The sequence below is a fragment of the Agelaius phoeniceus genome, chromosome 3 (assembly GCF_051311805.1).
Source record: "Agelaius phoeniceus isolate bAgePho1 chromosome 3, bAgePho1.hap1, whole genome shotgun sequence".
In the NCBI taxonomy this organism is placed as follows: domain Eukaryota; kingdom Metazoa; phylum Chordata; class Aves; order Passeriformes; family Icteridae; genus Agelaius; species Agelaius phoeniceus.
The window spans coordinates 101098336-101119628 of record NC_135267.1 but is presented as its reverse complement, the minus strand read 5'-3'; the positions used below and the strand labels follow the sequence as shown (position 1 = coordinate 101119628).

The window sequence follows — 21293 nt, the reverse complement described above, 5'->3', positions numbered from 1 at the left end:
TTTTCTTTTCTCTTTTTCCTCACCTTCTCTAGTAAATGCAGAACTTGGCACAAGCACACAATCCATGACATCCCTGCTCACATCAGGAAAGGGGCAAGTACTGAAGGCCAAACTGTGTGAAGGAGAGAAAGCAAAGGGAGGAACAGGGTGAGGGGAAGGAAGCCCAGTGAACAGGGGGAAAAGGAGAGGAAACAGGAGAGGAAATCGTCCAGGGAGAGTAGCATGAGGTGGGGAAGGCAGGGCCAAAAGAATGGAAGGAAATCCTGGCAGAAATGGGCTATTTGGAAGCTGCTCTTTCTGTGCCTTCCCCTGGCAGATCTCTAGATCTGGAGATGGTTGGGGGGGAATCAGCTGGTTTTTGGGGAAAACATGTTGGTTGAAAAAGGAACAGAGACAGAGGACTAAAAGGAACCTTCCCTGCTGCTGACCCCAGAGCACCTGGCACACCTGGAGTGCTGGAGGATGAGGATGTGGGTGTGCCCAGCCCCCTGCACGCAGAACCCCTGTGGCTGCTGCACATGAGGCCTCATGGCTCCTTCCCCCTCCCTGGCCACCTTGTTCTTTGGAGGAGAAGGAAGGGTGGGAGGGAAAACCCATGATCTTGCTGGCCTGCTGCCAGTTGCTAAGGCAGTTTCTTCAAAAGGGAGGGGAGCTGTGGAAGGAGGGAGCTGCCTGGAGAGGAGGCAGATGATGCATGCAAGGACCAGGCAGAGAGAGGAGCCTGCAGCCACCGGTGATGAAGACAAATGGGAGCTGGGGGCAAGGAGCCCAGAGGAGAGGGGTGAGGTGGAAAGGGGCAGGGGGAGCCAGGAGAAGCAGCTCCTTGCACAGCTCAGCCATGGAGCCAGCATCCCAGCAGACCTGTCTCAGCTGATGAGTTTGCTGTGGTTCACAGCAGCTCTATGGAGCACTGCCTGTGGCAGGAGGGGATTTCATTCTCCAACGATTTTTCCCTGCTGGGTTTCCTCTGGTGAGTACGAGATGCGTGTGGTCCAGGGAAGCTGGCTGTGCTGCATGAGCAGGGCTGGCTGCTAATGCCAGTGCTGGAGGAACACGTGTCCCACATGGATGTGCAGGTTGGAGGCAGGGAGCGTTACCCCTCCTGGCTGAGGCCACCTGCAGCGTGGTGTACAAGGGCGCTTTTGCATCCCCTCCTTGCCTCAGTGTTTGGGTGTCTTTCTGCCCACACAGCATATACTTGAGCGAGGTCCCTGAAAGCTGGTGGCCTCAGCTCTCTGATCTTCCACTCAGGCCCAGAGAGGAGCTTGGTGTGGCTCTCGATAGCCACGGAGCCACTGCCCTCACTTGTGATACTGAGCATCTGCAGAGCTGGATGCAGACCTGGGTCAGTGCTGCTGAAACGAGCCACTGCCCTGTGCTGTGGAAATGCCACTCCTGGGGCACAGTGGCAGGAAAGGGGCAGGGAGGGAGGGAGTGTCCTTCGGTTCCCAGGTGACAGAACCCTGTCACCTCGAGAAACAACGTGAGTGCCTCACCCCTCCACTGTGGTGTTGGTGTGAGATACCTCGGACCTGAGCCTCATCCAGCCTGTGCCGAACTCCAGCCTGGCGCCCCTTCCTTCTGCTGCCTGCACGGCGGCTCGGAGCAAGGGCTGCCTGTGGGCAGATGCCTGGAGCTGCCCTCGGGTCGGGGCAGACACTGCGGGGAGATGCAGCTTGAAAGCCCAGAGCAATGGTCTGCCCTCGCTGAGGTGGGAAGTTGGAGGGTTGGAGTGGGTGGGAAGCTGCCCACCTCAGGAGGGGGAAGAAGGGCCCTGTGCGCAGCCCGGGTGTTCTGCGCTGGAGGCAGCTCTCACTGACAAGTCACAAGTGAGGGAAAAAACTCTCAAAAGGTAGGTGGCAACAAAACCGGGACGGCTTCGCGAGTGCAACAGCGGCATCTCCGCCGGCCCTGCCCCGGATCAGCGCACCAGGACCCGGCCGTGCCCGTACTGGAGCCGAGCCCCCGGGGAAGGGTTCGCGCCGGCTGCGCTTCACCCCTGCGAGAGCAGCGCTTGCTGAGCAGACAGAAATCCAGCCCCGGGGCCGGCTTTAATTCTCCCACTTCTCCTTTCTTTGCGCCCCGTGTCCCCGCAGCCATTGTCCCCGGGCGGCAGCGGGTGCCGGGCCCGGGGCGCTGCGCCGTAACCCGAGCCAGCTCCCCGCACCCCGCAGCCGCGATGCTGCGGGCGGGACGGGCACAGCTCGCTGCTCCTCCCGCTGGCTCTCGGGTCTCTGGAAATCCAAAATGGAGCAGGCGTGCTCCCGCGGGTGTGGGAGGCGGGCGAGGCGTGCGCAGGGGGTGACTCATGAGCTGAGCCCGCTGCCGGGGCCAGCCCAGGGCGCTCCGGGGCCGCAAGAGGCTGGAGGGAGCCAAAGGCAGGGGCGAGATCTCCCTCCCGGCTGGCCCTGAAAGCAAACACCAGGCACCTGGAGGAGTGGGGAGGGGAGGAGGGCACTGATAAACGAAGCGGCGGATAAAGGTGTCAGATGTTTCCTGCTGGGATTTGATGGCCTGAAGGACGGGGCATTCCGTGCATTGGCAGCGGGCGAGTCCCGCTCCCTGGGAAGCCGCCCCAGCCCTGAGCATCCCTCGGCACACGCAGGCCAGGAACGGCCACCACGGGCACCTCTCTGTGCCGGGGAGGACAAAAGCCTCGCAGCAGGAGCAGGCCCCGCACAAGGCGATGTTTCCCTTGTTCTGTCAGGTGCAATGGGGTCAGACCGGGCTGTCCCGCCCCTGTCCCTTGCCACCTCCCGCGGGCGAACACCTCCCACCCCTCCTCCTGCAGCCCTCATGGGGTCTTGTCTTCTTCCTCTGACTGCCCTCATTCGTGGAGGGAAAGAACAAAGCCAGAATTTATTTTAATTGTTTATTGTATAATATAAAACTACAAAAGTAAGACTGCTCATTTCCATGTACATTTGTCCAATTGTTTTTTTGATTACAGCCCATACCTACATGTGAATACAGTAATCTGGTTTCAGATGTCTGTAATATTGCATAGAAAAGGCACAGCTCTAAGGTCTGTGGGAGGGGAAGGGGAAATACAGCCTTTTTTCTTTTTTTTTCTTTTTTTTTTTCCTTTTTTTTTCTTTTTTTCTTTTTTTTTTGACAATAACAAGCCCTGTTCAAACAACCATGCACTGAACATGTCACACTATTTACACCTTTTCCAGAATCTTGGCCTTTGCAGGCACTAGTATGGAATACACTCAGAACTAGATAGAAGTTGAGGCTGGGATTTTATCTGAAATTTGTGTTTTTAAAGAGGTTCCAGAACTTGCATTAGGCTTATTTTCAGAAAAAGAAAAAAGTGCTTAAAAATAACTAATTTATTTTAAAATGTTCAGTCTCGTTAATTAATAGAATATTGAAAGCAACTTGCACAGAAGCAGGATACTGAAGCCTGATTGGGGGGGTTGGGGGAGGAAAAAAAAGAACAAAACCAAACCAAAAGAAACCCTGTAACAAGAACAAAAAGTTCAAAACATGCCAGAATGAATTAAACCATTTGTCAGACAGGACCCATTGCTATATACTGAAATTAATAGTAATAAAGTGTAAACTTTGGATTCAAAATTATCAGTTTTAAATAACCCAGGCTCTTACCACACGGCGTTGAGGAAAATCCGAATTACCTCGCGCAAGGTCCGAATCTCTCCTGACAGTGAGTGATTGCTCCTGGCGGCGTTGCTCCCGGGCGGGCTGCAGGCGGTGCCGGAGCGATGCCCGCACAGACGGCGCTGCGAGGCCGCTCTCTCCAACAGGGATGCTCCCCTTCCCTTGCTCCCAGGGCGGTGGGGACGCGCCGGGCTGGCCGGACACAGGGCCGGGCTTTGGGCTGTACTGGATGTCCCGCCCGGCCCCAGCTCCGGGCAAGGACGCGGCTCTGGCACAACTCCGGGGGAACATCCTGCCCCTTTCTAGGGCGTCCGGCCCCAGGGAATTCTGCTGGGCCCCCCATGCGTGTTTAAAAAATAAGGGGAAAAACCATCTTTTCTAAACCTTTCCCAGGCCAGCACGATGGAGATGACTGCATTTGCTCCTGCCTTCAGTGGCAGATTCCAGTAGCGTGCCAAGGGAGGCCCCTCTCAAGCAGCCAGTGGGGGGTGGGAGCCTGATTAGAACTAATTTTGAACATAACCCTGTCCCTCCTCCATACCTTTTTTTGCATATTTCAAACAACCAGACCCATATGAGAAAAAGAGTGTAGGGAAAAAATAATCCTGTGATCCATGCATATCCTGACTGGAACTCAATTAATTCTTTCTGAATCTGACTCCCATACCCTTTTTCATACAGATTTACATTCCTACAAGAGGATACATTCCTACCATACATTCTGTACATGTTACAATCCAGATGTTGTTAGCTTCACAATAAAATAAATATATTTACAGAAGAAAAAAAAAAGAATAAATAATTTAAGAAAAAAAAATCACTTCAAATCCAAAGCCCTCTTATTCTGCTCCCATCTTGTCACTTCATTGCACGTTAATGTCAATCTCCATCCCTGGTGTAGGTCTCAGAGAAATTCCATGCTTGGCTGCTGTTGGGACCACAGCACAGGCCCAGCTGGAGACAAGTCAGTGACTGGGCAGGGGGAAAGCCACAGCTCAGCCCTTCGACCCAGGCCTGCAGCAGCCTTCCCAATCTTCTGCTGAGTCCCACAAATCAAGTATGTTTCTGTCCTGTGGGATTCCTGCAGGGATTCTGCCCCAGGACATGTGCTTCAGCACCAAGGAGCCACAGACACTGCCCAAGTGGCAGGTTGGATTTGGAGCTTGGCTCCTGCTCTCTGGGTACAAAAACTTCACTTCAGCTGACTCCCCTGAACAGCACAGGTCTCTGAGAAGGGCACTGATGGGAGCTTTTGCCTAGCAGGTGATATTTATGCAGGTGTAAATACTTAAGTAATCCCAAAAAACAGGTGACTCCAGCATCCTGCAAATCAGTTTTTAACAATGGTAAGGCAAGTGCCTACCAAGTTACCAAGTGAGACTGGTGCTGTTCCAGGTTTGTGCAGGATTGTGTTCCCAAGTACTCGAGGTGCAGGGACAGAAAGGCCATGAGTTCTCCTGCAAGGGCTGAGGACTGCTGTGGAACAAGGGCTGGGTGGAGCTGGAGCTGTCCCCCCCTTCCCCACCCTCCCTTCCCCTGGTCCCTAAAGCTACACTTGGTCAATGGTTCTCCGTTTGAAGCATAACCTCCTTTCTTGTTAGTCTGTGTAGTGACTGCAAATCCATCAGCACCCCAGTGCTTCACGGAGCTCAGCTTGGGAAAAAGAAGAAAGCAAACCCACGCCCCTGGGCTAGTGCCCCCCTCCTCCCCCAGCCCTGTCTCTCCCTGACAGATGAGCTGGGAGCCAGAAGCGCCTTTTGCAGCTGTACATGATGCATTTCATTTCCATTAGGAGTTCCTTCATTGCAAAAATGTATTTGCTCTCATCCTGTGTCTGTGTGCATACCTACGTTACATCTATCTATATACTAATAAATATATATGGCCTGCTTTAAAGTGCCAATTTACAAAAAGCCGCCTCTTCAAAAGGCAGGCAAGACCCAATTTCATCCATGGCAAGAAGGGAGCAGAATCGACTGAATATTGCCAAATGACGTAAAACATAATTTAAAATTTCTTAAATAAATATAAAAGTTATTCCTAAAGAAGCCATAGGCATGTCAACAATACAGGTTGTAACCGGCACTCAACAACTAAAGTACCATTGGAAAACTAAAATGCCATAGCAACTTCAGCAATAGGCATGATACATTGCAAACATTTTTTTCTTTTTAAATTAAATGTACACCACAACGAACTCAGGAAAAAAAAAAAGCTATTGGTGCAGTAAGAAGACTTCTCAGGTGTTACAGGGAGGGGACCATGCATAGAAAGCTGTGTCTGTATATTCCTTGTAAAACGGGTCTATAAAGTGTAAAGCAGGTAACGCAGTTGATACAAGAACCCAACTCTATACGAGATGCCAAGTGATGTCACACGACTGGCTCCAGTTTCGACAGCAATGGATATTAAAGCAAGTCCATCCAGTGCAGGTACGAGATGAGCTTCACTGCAGTAATACTGAAGCTGCCTTTTTCAGCACTTAGCACAGTGAGGTGGGAGAGGGGAGGAGAAATGCTCCAAGAAAGGGCGAGCGGCCGCTCCCAGCCCCGCTCTCTGCCCGCGCCCGTCAGTCAGGGAGGTGCCACGGGAGGCTGGCTGGCTCTCGGGGGCTCTGGGCACGGCGCTCCCCTCACCATTCCCAGGAGCTCCGGGTCAGGAGGTGCCGATCTCCGCCGGGTTAAGGCTCCACGTGGGGCGGGATGGGGCCCGGCAAGGCGGGCGGGAGCTGCGGCCACGGCAGCGCTCAGGACCTCCGGGGGTGAAGTTCCACAACTGTTTCCTGCCAACTGCTTCACATACGTGTTGGAAAGGACATGGCTCTAAGTTTCAGGAATCACAGTAGTGCGCAGTGGGTACAGCAGGGAGCAAACACTTGTGAAACTCCGGCAAAAGCAGCTCCCAGCCCTTTCTTAAAGCACTTTTTTTTTTTTGTTTGCATTCAGGGAAACCGACTGCAGGCTTATTTGATCCAATTTTCTCTTTGCACCATACACATATAAAACATTACAACTCTGTATAAAAGTACAAGTGGTTCTTGTACATCTGAATTATGCAGGAACTATGTGAGCAAATCCTATCAAAATAGCTATTTTTTTTGTGTGTATAAACAGCATTTGTTTTTAGAAAAAACAATACCATAAACTGCAGAATCTGTACAAAAATATAAAATAAATTTGGGCAGCAGTTTCTAAACAGCCATGTAAATGCAACACTTAAAGAGGAGCAGGTTAATGCCTCCAAAAGGCTGAATTGCTAAAGTCAACCTATACAGGGCTAAAATGGTATTGAGATTATCTAAATAATAAAATTTTTTACCTCTTGCAATAAAACTTATAGAAAAAATAGACAAGTATGCACATGCAATTTACAGCTTTCCCCAACATAATCCTTGTGCTTAGCTTTTACCTTTTTTTTTCCTTTTTTTCTTTTTTTTTTTTTTTTTTGTAATAACATAACATTGTCTACAATACGTATTCTTTCCTATACCAGGATATTCGGTCTTCCTTGAGGAACCACTTTAAAAAAAATACATTAGAAGTGGTCATACATGGATGAAGGCACTCCAACTCTGCTCGAAGCAAAAACTAGTGTGATCCTTTTCTTTTCAAAAAAGGCAAGCAAGGATGCATGCACAGTGCTGTGAATCGGGGCTGGGAGGGACTATGGAAATACTACCAAGTGTATATACTGGTACTTAAAATTAAAAAAAAAAAAAAAAAGAAAGAAAAAAGACAAAAAAAAAAGTTGCTATATTTCTAATATTTTTAAGACCCAACAAGCACCTCCATGATGTGATCCAGTTCTGTGAGATCCATTTTGAAAGGCTGATTTGGAGTTACTGGTTGACTGCTGTACGGAGCGAGAGTTTTTAGGAGCTCATCTGCTGAGACAGGAGCCATTTTTGAGGCAGCCCCCGTGGCAGACGTGCAGGGGTCAAAATCATACATGGACGTATCAATGTCAGCAAACAGAATGTCATCCAGGGTCAAGTCTGTGAGGAAACCTGTGGAAGCTGTTATCTCAAAGTTGCCAGGCAGGGGGTCCATGAGTTTGGATTCAGCCGTTCTGCTCTCCGGGAGGCCCTCGGGCTTGTGGATGTTGGACTCGCTGGGCTGGGCTTTCGAGTCGTCGGCTGCCGGTTCAGCTGCTACTGCCTCTGCGGAGGTAGGTGCTGGACAAAGCTCCTCGATTTCGTCCAAGGCTGAGGAGAAGCTGTCCTTTACTGGCTGGAGAGCAGGAGGTGGTGGCTTCGTCGGACCATCGTGCTGGACAGCCGGGGAAGTGCAAAAAGTGTCGTCCTCGAGCAAGGAGGCCGGGGTGAGGCAGGACTCCAGGGGCATAGTGCTTACCAGGTCGGCGGGGAGCAGGGGCGGCGAGGCCAGGTGGCTGAACGCCGGCTGCGCCTCGCGGAAGTTGTCGCTGAGAGGGTCGGCAGGCTGCGAAGCGCCCACAAACATGGGCCTCAAGCTGCCTTCTTGTTTGAGTTCTTCCTGGATTCGCCTCAACATGTTGTTAATTAAAACTGTCTTTTGCAAGCTTGGCTCGGTTAATGGCCTGTGGTTATAAAGTTTCATAAGGGAAATGTTGAAGATAGTCTGACGCTGTAAGGTGTAAGACACCTTAGAGGGACCGTCAGTGGGAGACACCACTTTGCCTTCCAACCCATCTTCATGCTCGTCAAACTTCCGCTTTCCTCCTTTCCCCAACATATATCTGCAAGGGAAGAGAGGAGACTGATGAAGGCAGCAAAGCAGGTGCACATCTGTCCCCATCAATAAGTCAGCCTTGGCCCACAGCAGCGTGATGGGCAAGCAGCAGCCACCCTAACACAGGGCTCTGGTCTATCCATGTTTAGGCATGGCTGTGCTGGTGAATTCCAAGCAGGAATTCAGACAGCATCTATAATAGTCAAGATCCGGCATGCCTGGCAGCAAATTTCCTCTTCCTTACATTAAGCAAATACCTGTCCATAGGAGCACAAGCCACAGGCACTGTACTGAACGTTTCCTTACATTCCCTGACTGAGGCAGTGCTATGCCTGGGAATAAAAATGTAAAGCACTGAAGTTCTCACAATGAATTTCCTCTTTTTATTGAAAAGTGTGTTCACCGGGGAAGGGAAGTGAGGCTCAAGCAATTGTGCGTTGAGAGAAACTTCCCCAGTGAGGTTGGGAGACCAGCCCTTTGGTACACCAGGATATACACATATGGGTTTATTTAGCTAAGGACTAAAGTACCAGAGCAGGAAATGCAGTTATTATACTCAGAATTAGATAAATTACAGATGAAGAAGAAGATCTGTCAAGTCTTTTACTCTAATCCCCAAGACCACTCTCTGCACTACACTCCGCTGCTGGTCAGATGGCAGATTTTGAAGGAAACAAAGGGGATTTTACCAAACTTGCCCCACATTATAAATAATTTCTGAGCTAAGATTAAGTAGGGCAGTTCAGTCCCCAGTGCCATCTCTTCCAGGATGTTTCAGAGTGCCTGGTAATGCTCCTCTACACAGCACAGTCCGAACATCATTTTGTCACCATTATTTTTGTGACACCAAGATCCCCCCAAACACACAGGAATGAAGGAGTTGTTGTGCTGTGACAGTAGCATGACCTAGCATTATGCTCCCTCATTTTCTCAGGTAGAGTGGTGAGGTGCTGGAGCTCTAACCCGCTCACTCTTTTAATATGATCACAAGGAGCTCCCTGTTCATTCTTGTATCCTTCCCTCTGTTTAACAAATTCTTCTGGCATGAAGAAGTCTGCCTTCTTTAAAGACGGAAAAAAAAAAACCCAACCCAACAACAACAACAATAAAAACAAAAACCGCTAAAAAAAAACTAAAAAAACCCCAAAAAGTGGAAGAGGCTTTCTAGCCACAGGTATCCAGAAAGAAGTTGCAATGGTCATAGAGATTTTTACCCCAGACCCCTTCTCACATTATGCAGCTATCATCTGGGAGACAAAATTTGCCTTCCTTATTTGAGTACAATTCCCAATCCACCCAGTAGGATTAGTGCCTGCAAAACAACTGCACCAGGCAGGTCTAACACAGTTTGATGGTCGCACACCAGTTCAGCAGACAGACAACATAGTTTACCATCACCAAAAATGACTGACAAACATTTAAGAGCAAAGAGACCCTTGGAAAGCAGAAGGAAGAGGCTAAAGAAGTCAGGGTTTCAGTGCTACCAGAGCTTCAGAGAGCATTTGCTGGGTGGTAAATTGAAAACCAGATCGGGTGAAGCGAGCCTCTTCTGGTTAAAAATAAGTCCTAAATCCAGATAATTTTCTAGCATATTATGCAATTAAAAAAAGAAAGGCGGGGGGAGGGAGCAGGCTGAGCAGAGCTGAGGAACAGGTAGGCTGCCATCCAAGCTCCTTGGCCAGCTACCAGCAATTCCTGCGCCTGGAATCTCGGGTGAACAAAACCTCTGAAATTTAGCACTACTGCCGAAGTCTGGCTTTTCTCTGCTCCCTAGTGTCACTTCCATGGACTACTCTGGAGCTGTTCACATGGGTTTGGGGGGCGAGCAGGGGGCTTTGCTATTCCAGTGTTCACAACAGACACGCTTCCTTTCACTTCAGACAGATAAGAGCAAGAAAGGGAGCATGGGGCTAGCAAGAATTAAAAACCCTGCCCAATTCCTGCACGTTCTTAAAGCAGCATGGGGTTAGGAGGAGATGAGCAGCTTTCCATCCCTTCCTGATATCTCCTCCCCCTGAAAAAAGACAGACTCTGACTTAAAGACATAGCAGTGCTCCTTCTACAATGCTCTATTTAAAGAAGACATTTTTAAATGGCTTGGGGACTAGAAGAGTTTGAAGTTTGTCAGCCTCTGCCAGGAATGTATAAAAACATTCCCTGTACAAAGCAAACCTTTTCCCCCATGATAAAGAAAACAGCCCAGGCTCCATTCCCTGTGCTCAGTTATTCATCATTGCCAGGTGACGCTGCCAAGCATTTCCAACAAACCCAACCGAGCCCATTTCCACCCAAGACTGAGGTGCTGGTAGTGAACACTTTATTTAAAGGTGATCAGTAAGAACTGTGGGATCATCACTGAGTAAATACTACGATAACCTCACTACGTCATTTTCCAGGAAGCTCAGAGATAATTCAAGATTTCCTGTATGTGTGACTGTCAAGCTTTCACATCTCACTCCATCTTCATGTTGCTTGATTCAGAGCTTGCCCTTTTAAAGATAAAATAGATCAGGCAACTCCCAGGCTCACCTACTAGCTTTTCAGCACAGCTTTCAGTTTCCTTTTTCCCCACTAATACTCTCTGAAGAGGGTTTAACCCCTGAGGCACCAAAGCAGGATGTCAGCCTAAGCATGGAGGCTTTATTCCACCAAGAAGAGGGCTTTATTCCACCAAGAAGAGGGCACTGCTAGACTCTTGGCTTTATAAAGTTTTATTTTATCCAGTTCTCCTCTGGTGTGCCAATGGGAATTGTAAAGAATGTTTTCCTCCAGTTTCCATAAATCACTTCATTCATGCCAAGCGAAGCAAGGAGGTGATATCTTTTTAGACCAGCTGATAGAGTTGGTAAAATCAGACATACTTGGGGGCTTGGAAGCCTTTCTCTGGCTCTTCAAAAAGGAATTTCATAGTGTCCGACCATCAAAGCTTAAGACAATGTTGTCTGCTTGTTCTTTACAGTTCAAACCATCTCTTCCCTCCTTCAACCAATCACTTTCATGCCTGCATTAAAGGGATCAGTGTTGTATGTCTTAAGATAAAGAATAACATTAAAAAAAAAAAAAAAGGATGCTGTACAACACCAGCATTTGATCTCAATCAATTCTGTTCATCTCAAAAACTTTGCTTCTAGCCTTTCCAGCCAAACCTCCTGCTGGGAAAATGAAAATGCCAAACTTAAAAGATCAGCTTGACCAAAGATCAGTACAAAAAGAGACAAACCTGCACCATCCCAGGTGTCAAAAGAGAGCTGTCCAACCAAGCCATACAGCTGTGACAAGGGCAGCCAGACAACACCAACCCATCCAAATGTGGCACTGCATAGGCAGAAATAAAGGGTAATGCTCATGGAAGGTCTTTCATGCATCTACTTTGGCTGAGCAGCAACCTCAGCCAGATGTAATTCTGCTGCACTTTCATCCATTTGCTAAACATAATTTTGAGGCTGGGTGTTAAGAGTTGAGACTGGACGTCACTTTGTTGTTGTTGTTGCTGTTGTAATAAAGGGTGTTGCAGGGTTTTGGTCTGCAAGTGAGTTTTCAATGTTTCTTAGGTATGTGGAACCAGAAAGCTGAAGAAAGACAATGGAAAAGCTGCATCTTTCTGGGGATTGGGGCAGGGGGAGTTACTTGGAGATCTTCCCTAACATTATCTACCAGTTGGCTCCAGCTCTGGAAGACCCAGAACCAAAAGCTAGACCATTGTTGCTGACAAAGATACTACTTGCTTTTTTGCCCATTTAGGGCGATTGCACGCGCCTCAGTGCCAGAGGCGCATTGTTTGGGAGCTGTCTTTTCTTAATTGAAAAACAAAAGTAGTATATTTTTTCCCCTCATTTGTGTGTCATTTAGCTTCCTTTTATTGGCTATGCATGCTCTTCAGACAGAGCTGGAGAAAAAAGCAGTTGGGGTTCAGTAGAAGAGATAATCAGCCTGGAGTGGAAGGTTCTCCGGAGTCAGCCCTCACCGATGTATGACAGAAGAGCTCGTACGATGCCTGTGTTTCTGAGCCCACCCAGTGATGAATCCTTCGCTCTCCGGAGGACAGAGGGATGTGTAGACTGTGAGAGGAGCGCGGTGTTTATTGATTGTGCTTTGGACACTTCAACACTGCCAGATTATTTCTGAAGTCTTTAATAATTTGCACTTTGGCATAGAAAAGCACCACATATGTAAAAATTGAGAGGAAAAGTGATTTTGTTCAACAAAAAACCTGTAATTTTAATTCTCAAAGACTTTTAACAATTAAGTTTAAAATACCTCTCAAGACCGAAAGCTGATCTCGGAAATCAATTCTACAATCCACTAGGCCCTCCCTGCTCATCGAGACAGACAGGAAGGAGAATAAAGAAAAAAAGAAGGAGGAACTGAACATCGGGAGGAACAGCAGAAAAGGGTTTTTAAGAAGTCACATTTCCACTCACAGATTTACACCACCCCCTCTGTCAGTGTAGAGGATGAACAGCATATTATAAATTATAAATAATTGGCTTATTAGAGTTGAGGTTACTTTTAGAACAAACACCATGTTGCTCAAAAAGGTAAAAGCATCAAAATCCCCGAGTCCACAGGCAACCATTTCCCTCCAGGCAGCCAAACACTGAAACACAGGTGTGAACCACAGGGGTTGTGTGAGAAGAGGAGTTTAAAGCAGGACCAGCTACTTTCTGAAGTCTTAGGCAATTCAAACCACAGGGGAGTGAAAAAGGAGAGAGAAAGAAAAAGGCAACTTGGGGGAATTAAAATAAAATGCTACTTCACACATGTGCATGGAAAAACCCAACAAAACCCCACAACACAAAAGCTCCCCCATAAGAGCCCCCAGAGTGCAATAAGAGCACTGAATTTGTACACTTCATTCCCCAAAGTTCACAAACCTCAGATGTAAGTGACCCTCACCAGGTTTTCTCAAAGAACCTACCCGGTGAATTATGGAAGTGCTTTCTGTGTCACTTCTGGCACATGAAATACAATTTTCCTCTTCTCCACCCTTCACTCCTCATCCTTGAGGGGTCCATTGGTTGTATCCTGGCTCAATGCTAGTCAATGGGTGTTTTGTTAGTGACTTCAGCAGAATGAGGATTTGGCACAGATAGCTGCAGGACCAAAATAAAAAGGCCTTTTATGCCATCTGGGTTCAACTGGCAAGACAAGGGCAAGATCCTCTGAGCTAACAGAGGCAGGTTGAGCTGCTGTGAGGTATTTCAGTGCTGCTGGACCCAGCCTGAGGGACCACCTGAACTTGTAACCAGTCTCCACAACGTCAAAGTATCTGTCCCCTAGAGCTAGGGAGGCAAACCAGTAAACCTTTCTCTCAGTGTCCCTGTTTCCACATCCCAAAGGCCACAGCAGAGAGAGAGAATGGACACATCTGTAGAAGATCCCTTGGGGCAGGACCATGGGCTCACCCACTACAGAAGGATGCTCCTTGGCCTGCAGGATCCTGGCAAAGCACAGCAAACCTGCCCCAGCAGGTGGAAGCACAGACATCTGAGAGCATTGGCACCCTCCTCCCAGTCAGAGTTACAAAGGAAAAGCAGAGGGCAAGGCCAGTAAAAACCTGGCAGGTTCTCCCAGCCTTGCTCAAAACAAGGGGGAAAACTGAGCAGCCCAGGTGTTGAGGTTTAACTCCAGGGCTGGAGCAAACAAGCAACATGGACTTTCACAGGCAGCAGCCAGAGCTGGGTGGAAATGGCCCCTCCTTGGGGATTTCATCTGCTGACACCAGAGTGTTTAAAGCCTGGCACGGCAGCATCCCCAGCGCTGGGACAGCCTGTTCCATGCAGAGCTGCACGGCCACGCTGCCTGTGCTGTGCTGCAGCTGGCCTGCAGGGTGTGAACCGACCAGCTCGGATGGGGGCTGGGGGGGAGGGGGGGGAGTCTTCTTCAATTTTATTTTTTTTTTTTTTCCCTGCAAGGCTGCTTTCTCAGGATCTGATGCACTTTTTACATGTTGGAGTGTACTGCATCCATGTTGCCTGGCTAAAGAGGACTCCTGACAACACTGCCTGGTAAGAATTGTGTCGTCTCATGCCACATGTGAGTTAGGAAACAAATCCCACAACCCCCGAAGAGAGGTAGAGGGAATGGAGCTGTGCAGGGGTTTCTGTCCTCTCCAGGCCAGTGCTCAGACATTCTGTATTTACAGTTTGTTTTCCCTGACACATTTTACATTAATTCTGGCTGCCCTTTTTAATTTTTATTTTTTTTTTAACTGAGTGAGGTTTAATAAGCACTTACAAAACTCTCCTTTAGAGTATATAAAAAAATTGGCCTCCTGGGCAGCTCTCTGCTTCCAGAGAGTACAGGGGATTGTTTTTATGTTTGCAAGCCTTCACTGCAAGGCTGTCAGTGCCAGCAGTAATTCTAAGTGGCAGGTATTTCTCACACATATTTTACAGGGACCTAACTCTTCCCCATCTCCTGTGGTGGATGGGTAAACCTCAGCTCTTCCAGAAGAAACAGAGAAGCAAGTAAAGCTCCTCAGCACCCCATTCCTGCATTTAGCAAGAAAGGCAGCTTCTCTCTCCCTGCAGAAACACAGAGTGAAGACTGAGCAAGAAGCAGCTAGCAAGCTGAGTGACAGGGGTCTTTTCTCCTCTCCCGTTAAAATCAAAATAAGAAGGAAAACCATAGTGGGTAACTGTTAGAGGCTATTCTAAGTAGAACTTCAATAGGGGCTGTGTAAGGAAACCTCTGGCAAACAGGAGACAACAGAGGAAGCTCAGACTCTCATTTGAGAAGCATCTGAAGTCGTGCAGGTCTCACGGGGTTTGCCTTTGATACCCCGAGCCCGGAGTCCCCAGGTCCCCAAAGGAGTGTCCATGTTAATCAGAAAGTAAGGTGAAGCCTTCCCTAGCAAATAAGCAATGCAATTATAAAGCTAGTCAATAGTGTAACGCCAGCCAACGTGTTCCAGCGATATTTTGAAACTGTAATCTGATCCTACTGTTTCCATCCTCGTGCCTTGCCTGCTCTCCCTTGTTGCATACTGTACTATTTGAGGCCCAGAGGGCAAAGCAAGCTCTTGCTGTTTGTTCATGATCAGAAACTGCATTTGGAGCGAGAGCTCTGTGTGCACCGCCCACACCACTTTCTTGAGAGTTTCTTAAACTTGCAGCCCGCCGAAGCCCTGCTAGAAGGATCTCTGCAAAACAACCAAAAACACAAACTCCACTTCTGCCTTCAGTTTGCAGCTCCTTTTCACCACGCTAAAAAAAGGCAAAGCCGCAGTCGAAGGCAATCTCTGACTCTGCAGCGTGTTAAGCCTTGCAGGAAACATATGCTTCTATTAAATTGGAAACAGTTTCTAATGCTGTCAGTTTGCTAAATGTAACATGTTCCCCTGGAAGAAGTGGAGCAGTTTTAATGTTTTTGACTAACTGCACACATCCAACCAGAGTACGTCTGATAAAGCTGGAATGGGCTCCAATAAATATAGCTTAGAATAAATTACTGCCTCATTAAGTAATTGTTTGGAAAAAGGACAGCAGGTTTTCTAGATTATAGCCATGTTATTAAGGGTGTTTATAATATTAGGAATTCTATCAGGGTAGCAGAAGTTAATGCAAGTTTAAATCAGAGGAGCACTTGTTAGCTTGTTAAAGCATTAAAGGCTGCCCTGGCAGAACCAGAAAGTGGACAAGACCGCACAGGTTCTGAGCATGGAAAGCCAGCAAGGCACACTGCAAACCACTGTGAGGCTGAAGGCAAGAGCAAAAGCCCTGTGCAACTCTGACAACTCCTCTTCAGTGCAAAGCAAGAGGGAGAATATATCAGGGTAACACACCAGGGTTGAAAAACATTTATTTAACATTCACATACAGGCAGGCAGTGGTCTTTACTGGAAAAAAGCAGAACAGGTTTGGATTGCCCAGCAGAAACTAATTTCTGACTCAAAGATCTCAATGCCAAAATGTCAATCCTCACATGTTCTGCTTTAGACAGGACTTCCCGTGTGCTTCCTTATAAAACAGTGCCCAGAAGATGCAAACAAGCCCCCAGCCTGCCCTTTTTTGGTCTCATCCTTAACTGAAAGCTTTAGGAATCACACTGTCCATGACTGCAAACCCTGCCACAGCCCTTCACTGGCCTGCTGACCACCAGCCACCAGCTCTGAGTCAGATCAGGGTGGAGCTGTCCCCCCTTCCCACTACCAGGAGATGCTTTGTTAGGGCTACCTACTGAGAGGAGAGAGATTTTCCAGGAGATGGTAAAGCTGCCCTTATCTCAGGTCACCTCTGTGCCAAATCTCCTCTACATCCTTTCCCAGGATGGCTGCACATGCGGTCTGCTCACAACAGTGTCTGAGCCACCACCAGGAGCCTCCTTCCCTGGGCTTCAGCTTACCTGGGCTCTGTGCTTCAAAGAGACACCAAAAAGAGCCAGGCTGAGGCTGTTTTGAAATTTGGGTCTCCATGTGAAAATGTTAAAGAAGCAGCCAGGCCTGCCAAGTGTGAATTGAGTTCTACTGTGCTGTGAACACATGGGCTCAGCAATCTGCTGAAGGACCAGGAGCTGCTTTACACACCTGGGCATCAGCAGCAGGAAATCAGAGCTGCAGTAAAGCAAACCAGGCAGAGCACTGGGCCAGATCCCCTGACTTTACTATGTGATTAGCTGATTCAGCAGACTCTGCTTGTTGGTACCCAAAAAAATATGGGCGCATTGGCATCTAATGCAAGAGCTTCTACACACAAGCCTCCCTGGGATCAGCCCAGAAGCTCTTCCTGCTCCACACCACTGTTTCTTCCCCCAAGTGCAGCACTCGGGGCCTCCTTGCATGGAAGCAGGAGGTGCTGGTCCCACACCACAGACAGCACCACGACACCATGAATTCCTGTGTCAGTGGGCAAGGAGCCATGCTGGAGCCAGTGCACACAACTCTGTGCTGGGAGAACCAGAGCCATCTCCTCAAGAGGTGGAGCAGCAGCAATTAAGATGGCTGTGTACTGCTCCAGGGCCCAGTTCAGCAAAGACTGCCTTCCATTCCTTCCCACTGCAGAGCCAGCAGGCACCGGCACAGCTCAAGTGCTGTCTAAAAAGAGACACCTCGCTTGTAAATGAAATTCAAAACAATCATCTGAAAGACCTAGAACAGCTACCAGAAAGTGACACAGGCTGGGAAACACACACACACACACTTTTTTCACTGCTAAAATTACACGTCTGTAATGACAAGATGCTACTGGTCAGGCTCTAAGGGAGAATGATGAAATAGCCAGCCCGGCTGTGCACCCCTCCTCCCCTGCACGGGCGCACAGAACAATGGATGACGGCGACGTTGTGGTGTGTTGTACACGACATCTCTATTGGCATGCACGTGGCACAGGCTGCCTTTTATTTTTAGTGTGAGCAGGGACTGAGCACTGTACACCCATCTCCACTGGACCTGTGCAATTCCTGCAAAGGTTAATGAGAATTGTGTGTGCACCCATGAGAGACGAGACCCCTTCATGTATAATAAAGGAGTTTTTCTCACCTATGTATAATTACTTTGTTTGAATCCTATCGTAGCATCTTCTCCCCAAAGATACCTTGTTTTTCCCCCTTGTCATAGACCCTTAATAAACACATGGAGGGGGGAGACCCCACACTATTGAAAGAACTGAATGGTTTGCCAAAAAGTAGGTTATTGCTCTGAAAACAGTGTTGAATAAATTATCACAGTCAAACTGAAAAGCAGCAAATGGCAGGAGAGAAGAAGAGGAGAAAGGAAAAAAAAAATCCTCTGAAGAAATATATACTGCAAATGCATCATACAAATCCCAGCAATGACAAGTCATTTTAGTTTCTGGCCTGCAAATTTTATTTGCTAACCAGTTTTGCGCTACTGAGAGTTAGGAGAAAAGAAAGGTGTTTCTCTGACATTTTTTGAAGTAGCTTAAACAGCACATGAGTTGTTTTCAACATTTTTACTTAAATGAAAGGAACACAACCCTGCAAACAAATACATTCTATGAAAAAGAATCCACTCACCCTGCAAGCTCCTCTTATAGAGGTGAAAAAGCTGTTGGATGTTTCTCCACCACCAGTGAAAACAAAACAAATTTTTAAAACATAATTAAAATTTGACAGGAAAGTTTGCTCAGATGGTGTTAAATGATGTTGGATAAGATGCTAACTGCTGGCCTTTCACTCCAGTGCACTAAAGCTCATGCATTTGTTGAAATACAACATGTGTTTCCATGTCCTACAAAGGATCCTTCTGAAAACTGACTAAAGGGAACTTTGGCCAACCTTGAGCTATTCTCAAACTGTAATAGCTATGAGTTAGAGACAAAAGAGATTCCATTTTTCGTGGCACCTGCTTGATTTCACAACAAAAAGTACTACACCAAAGAGATGTTCTTTAAAACAGCCACCATGGGACCCACGTCTCTTCTATGTGGAGTAATTTAGACATTTTCAAGTAAATAATTAAAACTTATATGAAAGCACACTTTTAACAGCATCTTTTGACAACACATATCTGTATTAAGTTTGTGTTTTGAAGCATGGTTAGGACAGGTTAACTAACATAGAAGAAATAACCACAAACTAAATTTTAGTTTAGAAAATTTGGAAATCAAGAGCAGAAAATACAGAAGGAGTACAGCTCTGGCAACTAAATGCCTGAAACTTTATTTCATATTCAGTCAGGCACAACCCACTCACCTCACCCATGATAATATTATACTGATTTTCCCCACAATTAAAGTCCTCATCCAAGCACACACACATCACGTGTGTGCCCCTGCCAGCAAGGGGAAGTAGAGCAGCGACAGGAAGCTTGACACTGTGTGTCACTCACAGAGAAAATATTCTCTCTCTTCTATTCATTCACAGGCTATTTGTGGAACACTTTAGTTAGGGAAGGAAAGTGGAAGGGTTGTTCAGAAGAGCCAATTTCGCCAAGCAGATGGAACAGGAGGGGCAAAGGGGGAGCCAGGTCCCAGCAGGGTAACCCAAGCAGGTTATTGGACCCCTGGGACAGCCAACATGGAAGTACCCTGGCCAAAATCCCTGTGACCACAGCACAGGCTCCTGGAGCTGAGGGCACTGCTCCGACAGAGCCAGGAGCAGGCACGAGACCTGACCCACAGCAAATCAGGCCGTGCCAGAAGTGCTGAAATAGAGTGGCTTGTCTCACACAAGGCCCTCAGAGCAGTGAGAAAGCAAAATGTAACCACCACTGTTCAAAAAAAACACTGTGGTTTGCACACAAACGCTAGTCTCCTATCTTGATGAAATGTATATTTGAAAAATATGCAAATTATATGCATGCACGTGGATGTGTACCTACTAAAGGCTTTTTTCCAAGGGAGAAAGAGTGCCTGTAAAAACACATGAAAAGTAAAGTTTGTGGAGGCACCGGAAGATGATGATGATGTATTTCTGAATTAGGACTTAAAACTTCATTTTGCAGCTACCTGAAGTTAAGACAAAGCTGCCTTTAGGCATCTCAAACTAGTCAGACCTGCTATAGCAGTTGCACAGTCTGCTTCAAATATGCCCTCCACGCTCCTTTCAATCTCCACCCCAACATATATCCGCATAGTTTACCTCCAATCATGGGTGGTTCTTGCTATAGCACAGTTCACTCAACCTTATTGCCTGCCTGGCACAACAGGAGGGTTTTTTAAGACTAATGTTAGAGGCTACTACAAGAAACTGTATGAAAACAGCCAATACTTGTTACATTTCCATTAAAGGTGAGTGTGGTTCAAGCAGTACAAGGGTTTCCAGGGTGGAAAACCTGGGATCAAGAAAAAGTTTTAATTGTTACATCTGAGGAAGTATTAGGGCAAGTTTAGATCTTTCCACCAATTCAGGACTCCTTGAAAAAGGGAACTTCTTTTTTCTGCTACTTCCATATACTACCCAGTTTTCAAAATTACATGAAAAGAAAACAACACATGTTTGAACTCTTCTCTCTGTATTCTATATCAAGAATTCAATTTTTATTCTAACTTCACTGAAAACAAACTGTTTATTTGCTTTCACACCATACTGGTGTGAAAGCAAAGTAAACAGGTTTTGGCTCCTAATAATTACACAGACTGAGAGCCATGTCATTCAATGCCACTTAAAACTCAATTCCAGGGTGATATTAAGGTGAAATTTGTGATATTAAGGAGAAATTTAAAACCAGTGGTACTCAAAACACTGATCATGTTATACAGGTTGGGAACTTCAGACATTCTATGGCAATACCTCTGATTTTATGCACCAAGCTGAGGAGGGTACCAAACGTGGCCCCTCACTTGAAGAACAGTGGTCTGACTTTGCCTAAGGCAGGGCTCTGAGCATGGTTTTAATTTCACTACAGCAGCCTGAATCCAGTGTCACTCTGATGTGGTGGTGGTTGCTGTCTCACCTGAGCTAGATGAGCCTCCACCCTCAAAGAAGAGACACATGAAAACCAAAAACTTGCTCTCTGGTGACTTGATAGTTTCTTTGGTCCTTTCAAGCCTTCCCACCCCTAGTCACAGCTTAAAGCCCTTTCTGAAGGCTGTGAGGCTGCACCCATCACCCCTGGAGATTGCCCCAACTCTCCCTTGGAAATGCCCATTGAATCAGGCCTTCCCCACCCCGAAAATCCCCTTTGTGCTGGAGGAATGTCCCAGCCAGCACATCTTCACAGCTCCTCCTGGCCGCTCAGCAATGACAGCCAGCATCTGACACACTCACCAGGAGCCATCGGGGAGGCAGACGTGGTGGCAGTGCAGTTTCTACTCTGCACAGTGACACAGAGCTTAATACCCACACAGCCAAGAGACAGGGCAGGGACCCTGCTGTGACACACACAAGCCTGTTTCTCCCACTAAAACTCTGCTGTCTCCCAGCCACACGTTTGCTTTGGACCTCAGTTTGGGCTACACTTCAGCACACCCAGGAGCAACGTTAGCACAGCATTTACAGGCCTTGCCCTCCCCACTCGTGTTGAACAGCCGAGCATTGTTATCTTATTTTTGTTATAGT

General features: G+C 47.5%; 1 protein-coding gene and 1 long non-coding RNA gene across 7 annotated transcripts in view; one reads left to right on the top strand and one right to left on the bottom strand.

The window, feature by feature from the left end:
- Positions 1-636: 636 nt before the first annotated feature.
- On the top strand, positions 637-8162 carry LOC143693620 (uncharacterized). Its single transcript, XR_013181516.1, has 2 exons — positions 637-970; positions 7117-8162. It is a non-coding gene; the product is annotated as an uncharacterized LOC143693620 (long non-coding RNA).
- Positions 2859-21293, bottom strand: part of SERTAD2 (SERTA domain containing 2) — a 79190-nt gene continuing 60755 nt past the window's right edge. For all 6 annotated transcript variants that reach the window (XM_077175984.1, XM_054630197.2, XM_077175983.1 and 3 more), the window contains one exon: positions 2859-8340. In XM_077175984.1, the coding sequence (XP_077032099.1) occupies positions 7392-8336 (945 nt within the window). In that variant the 5' untranslated portion in view covers positions 8337-8340 and the 3' untranslated portion in view covers positions 2859-7391. The remainder of the gene's footprint in view (positions 8341-21293) is intronic.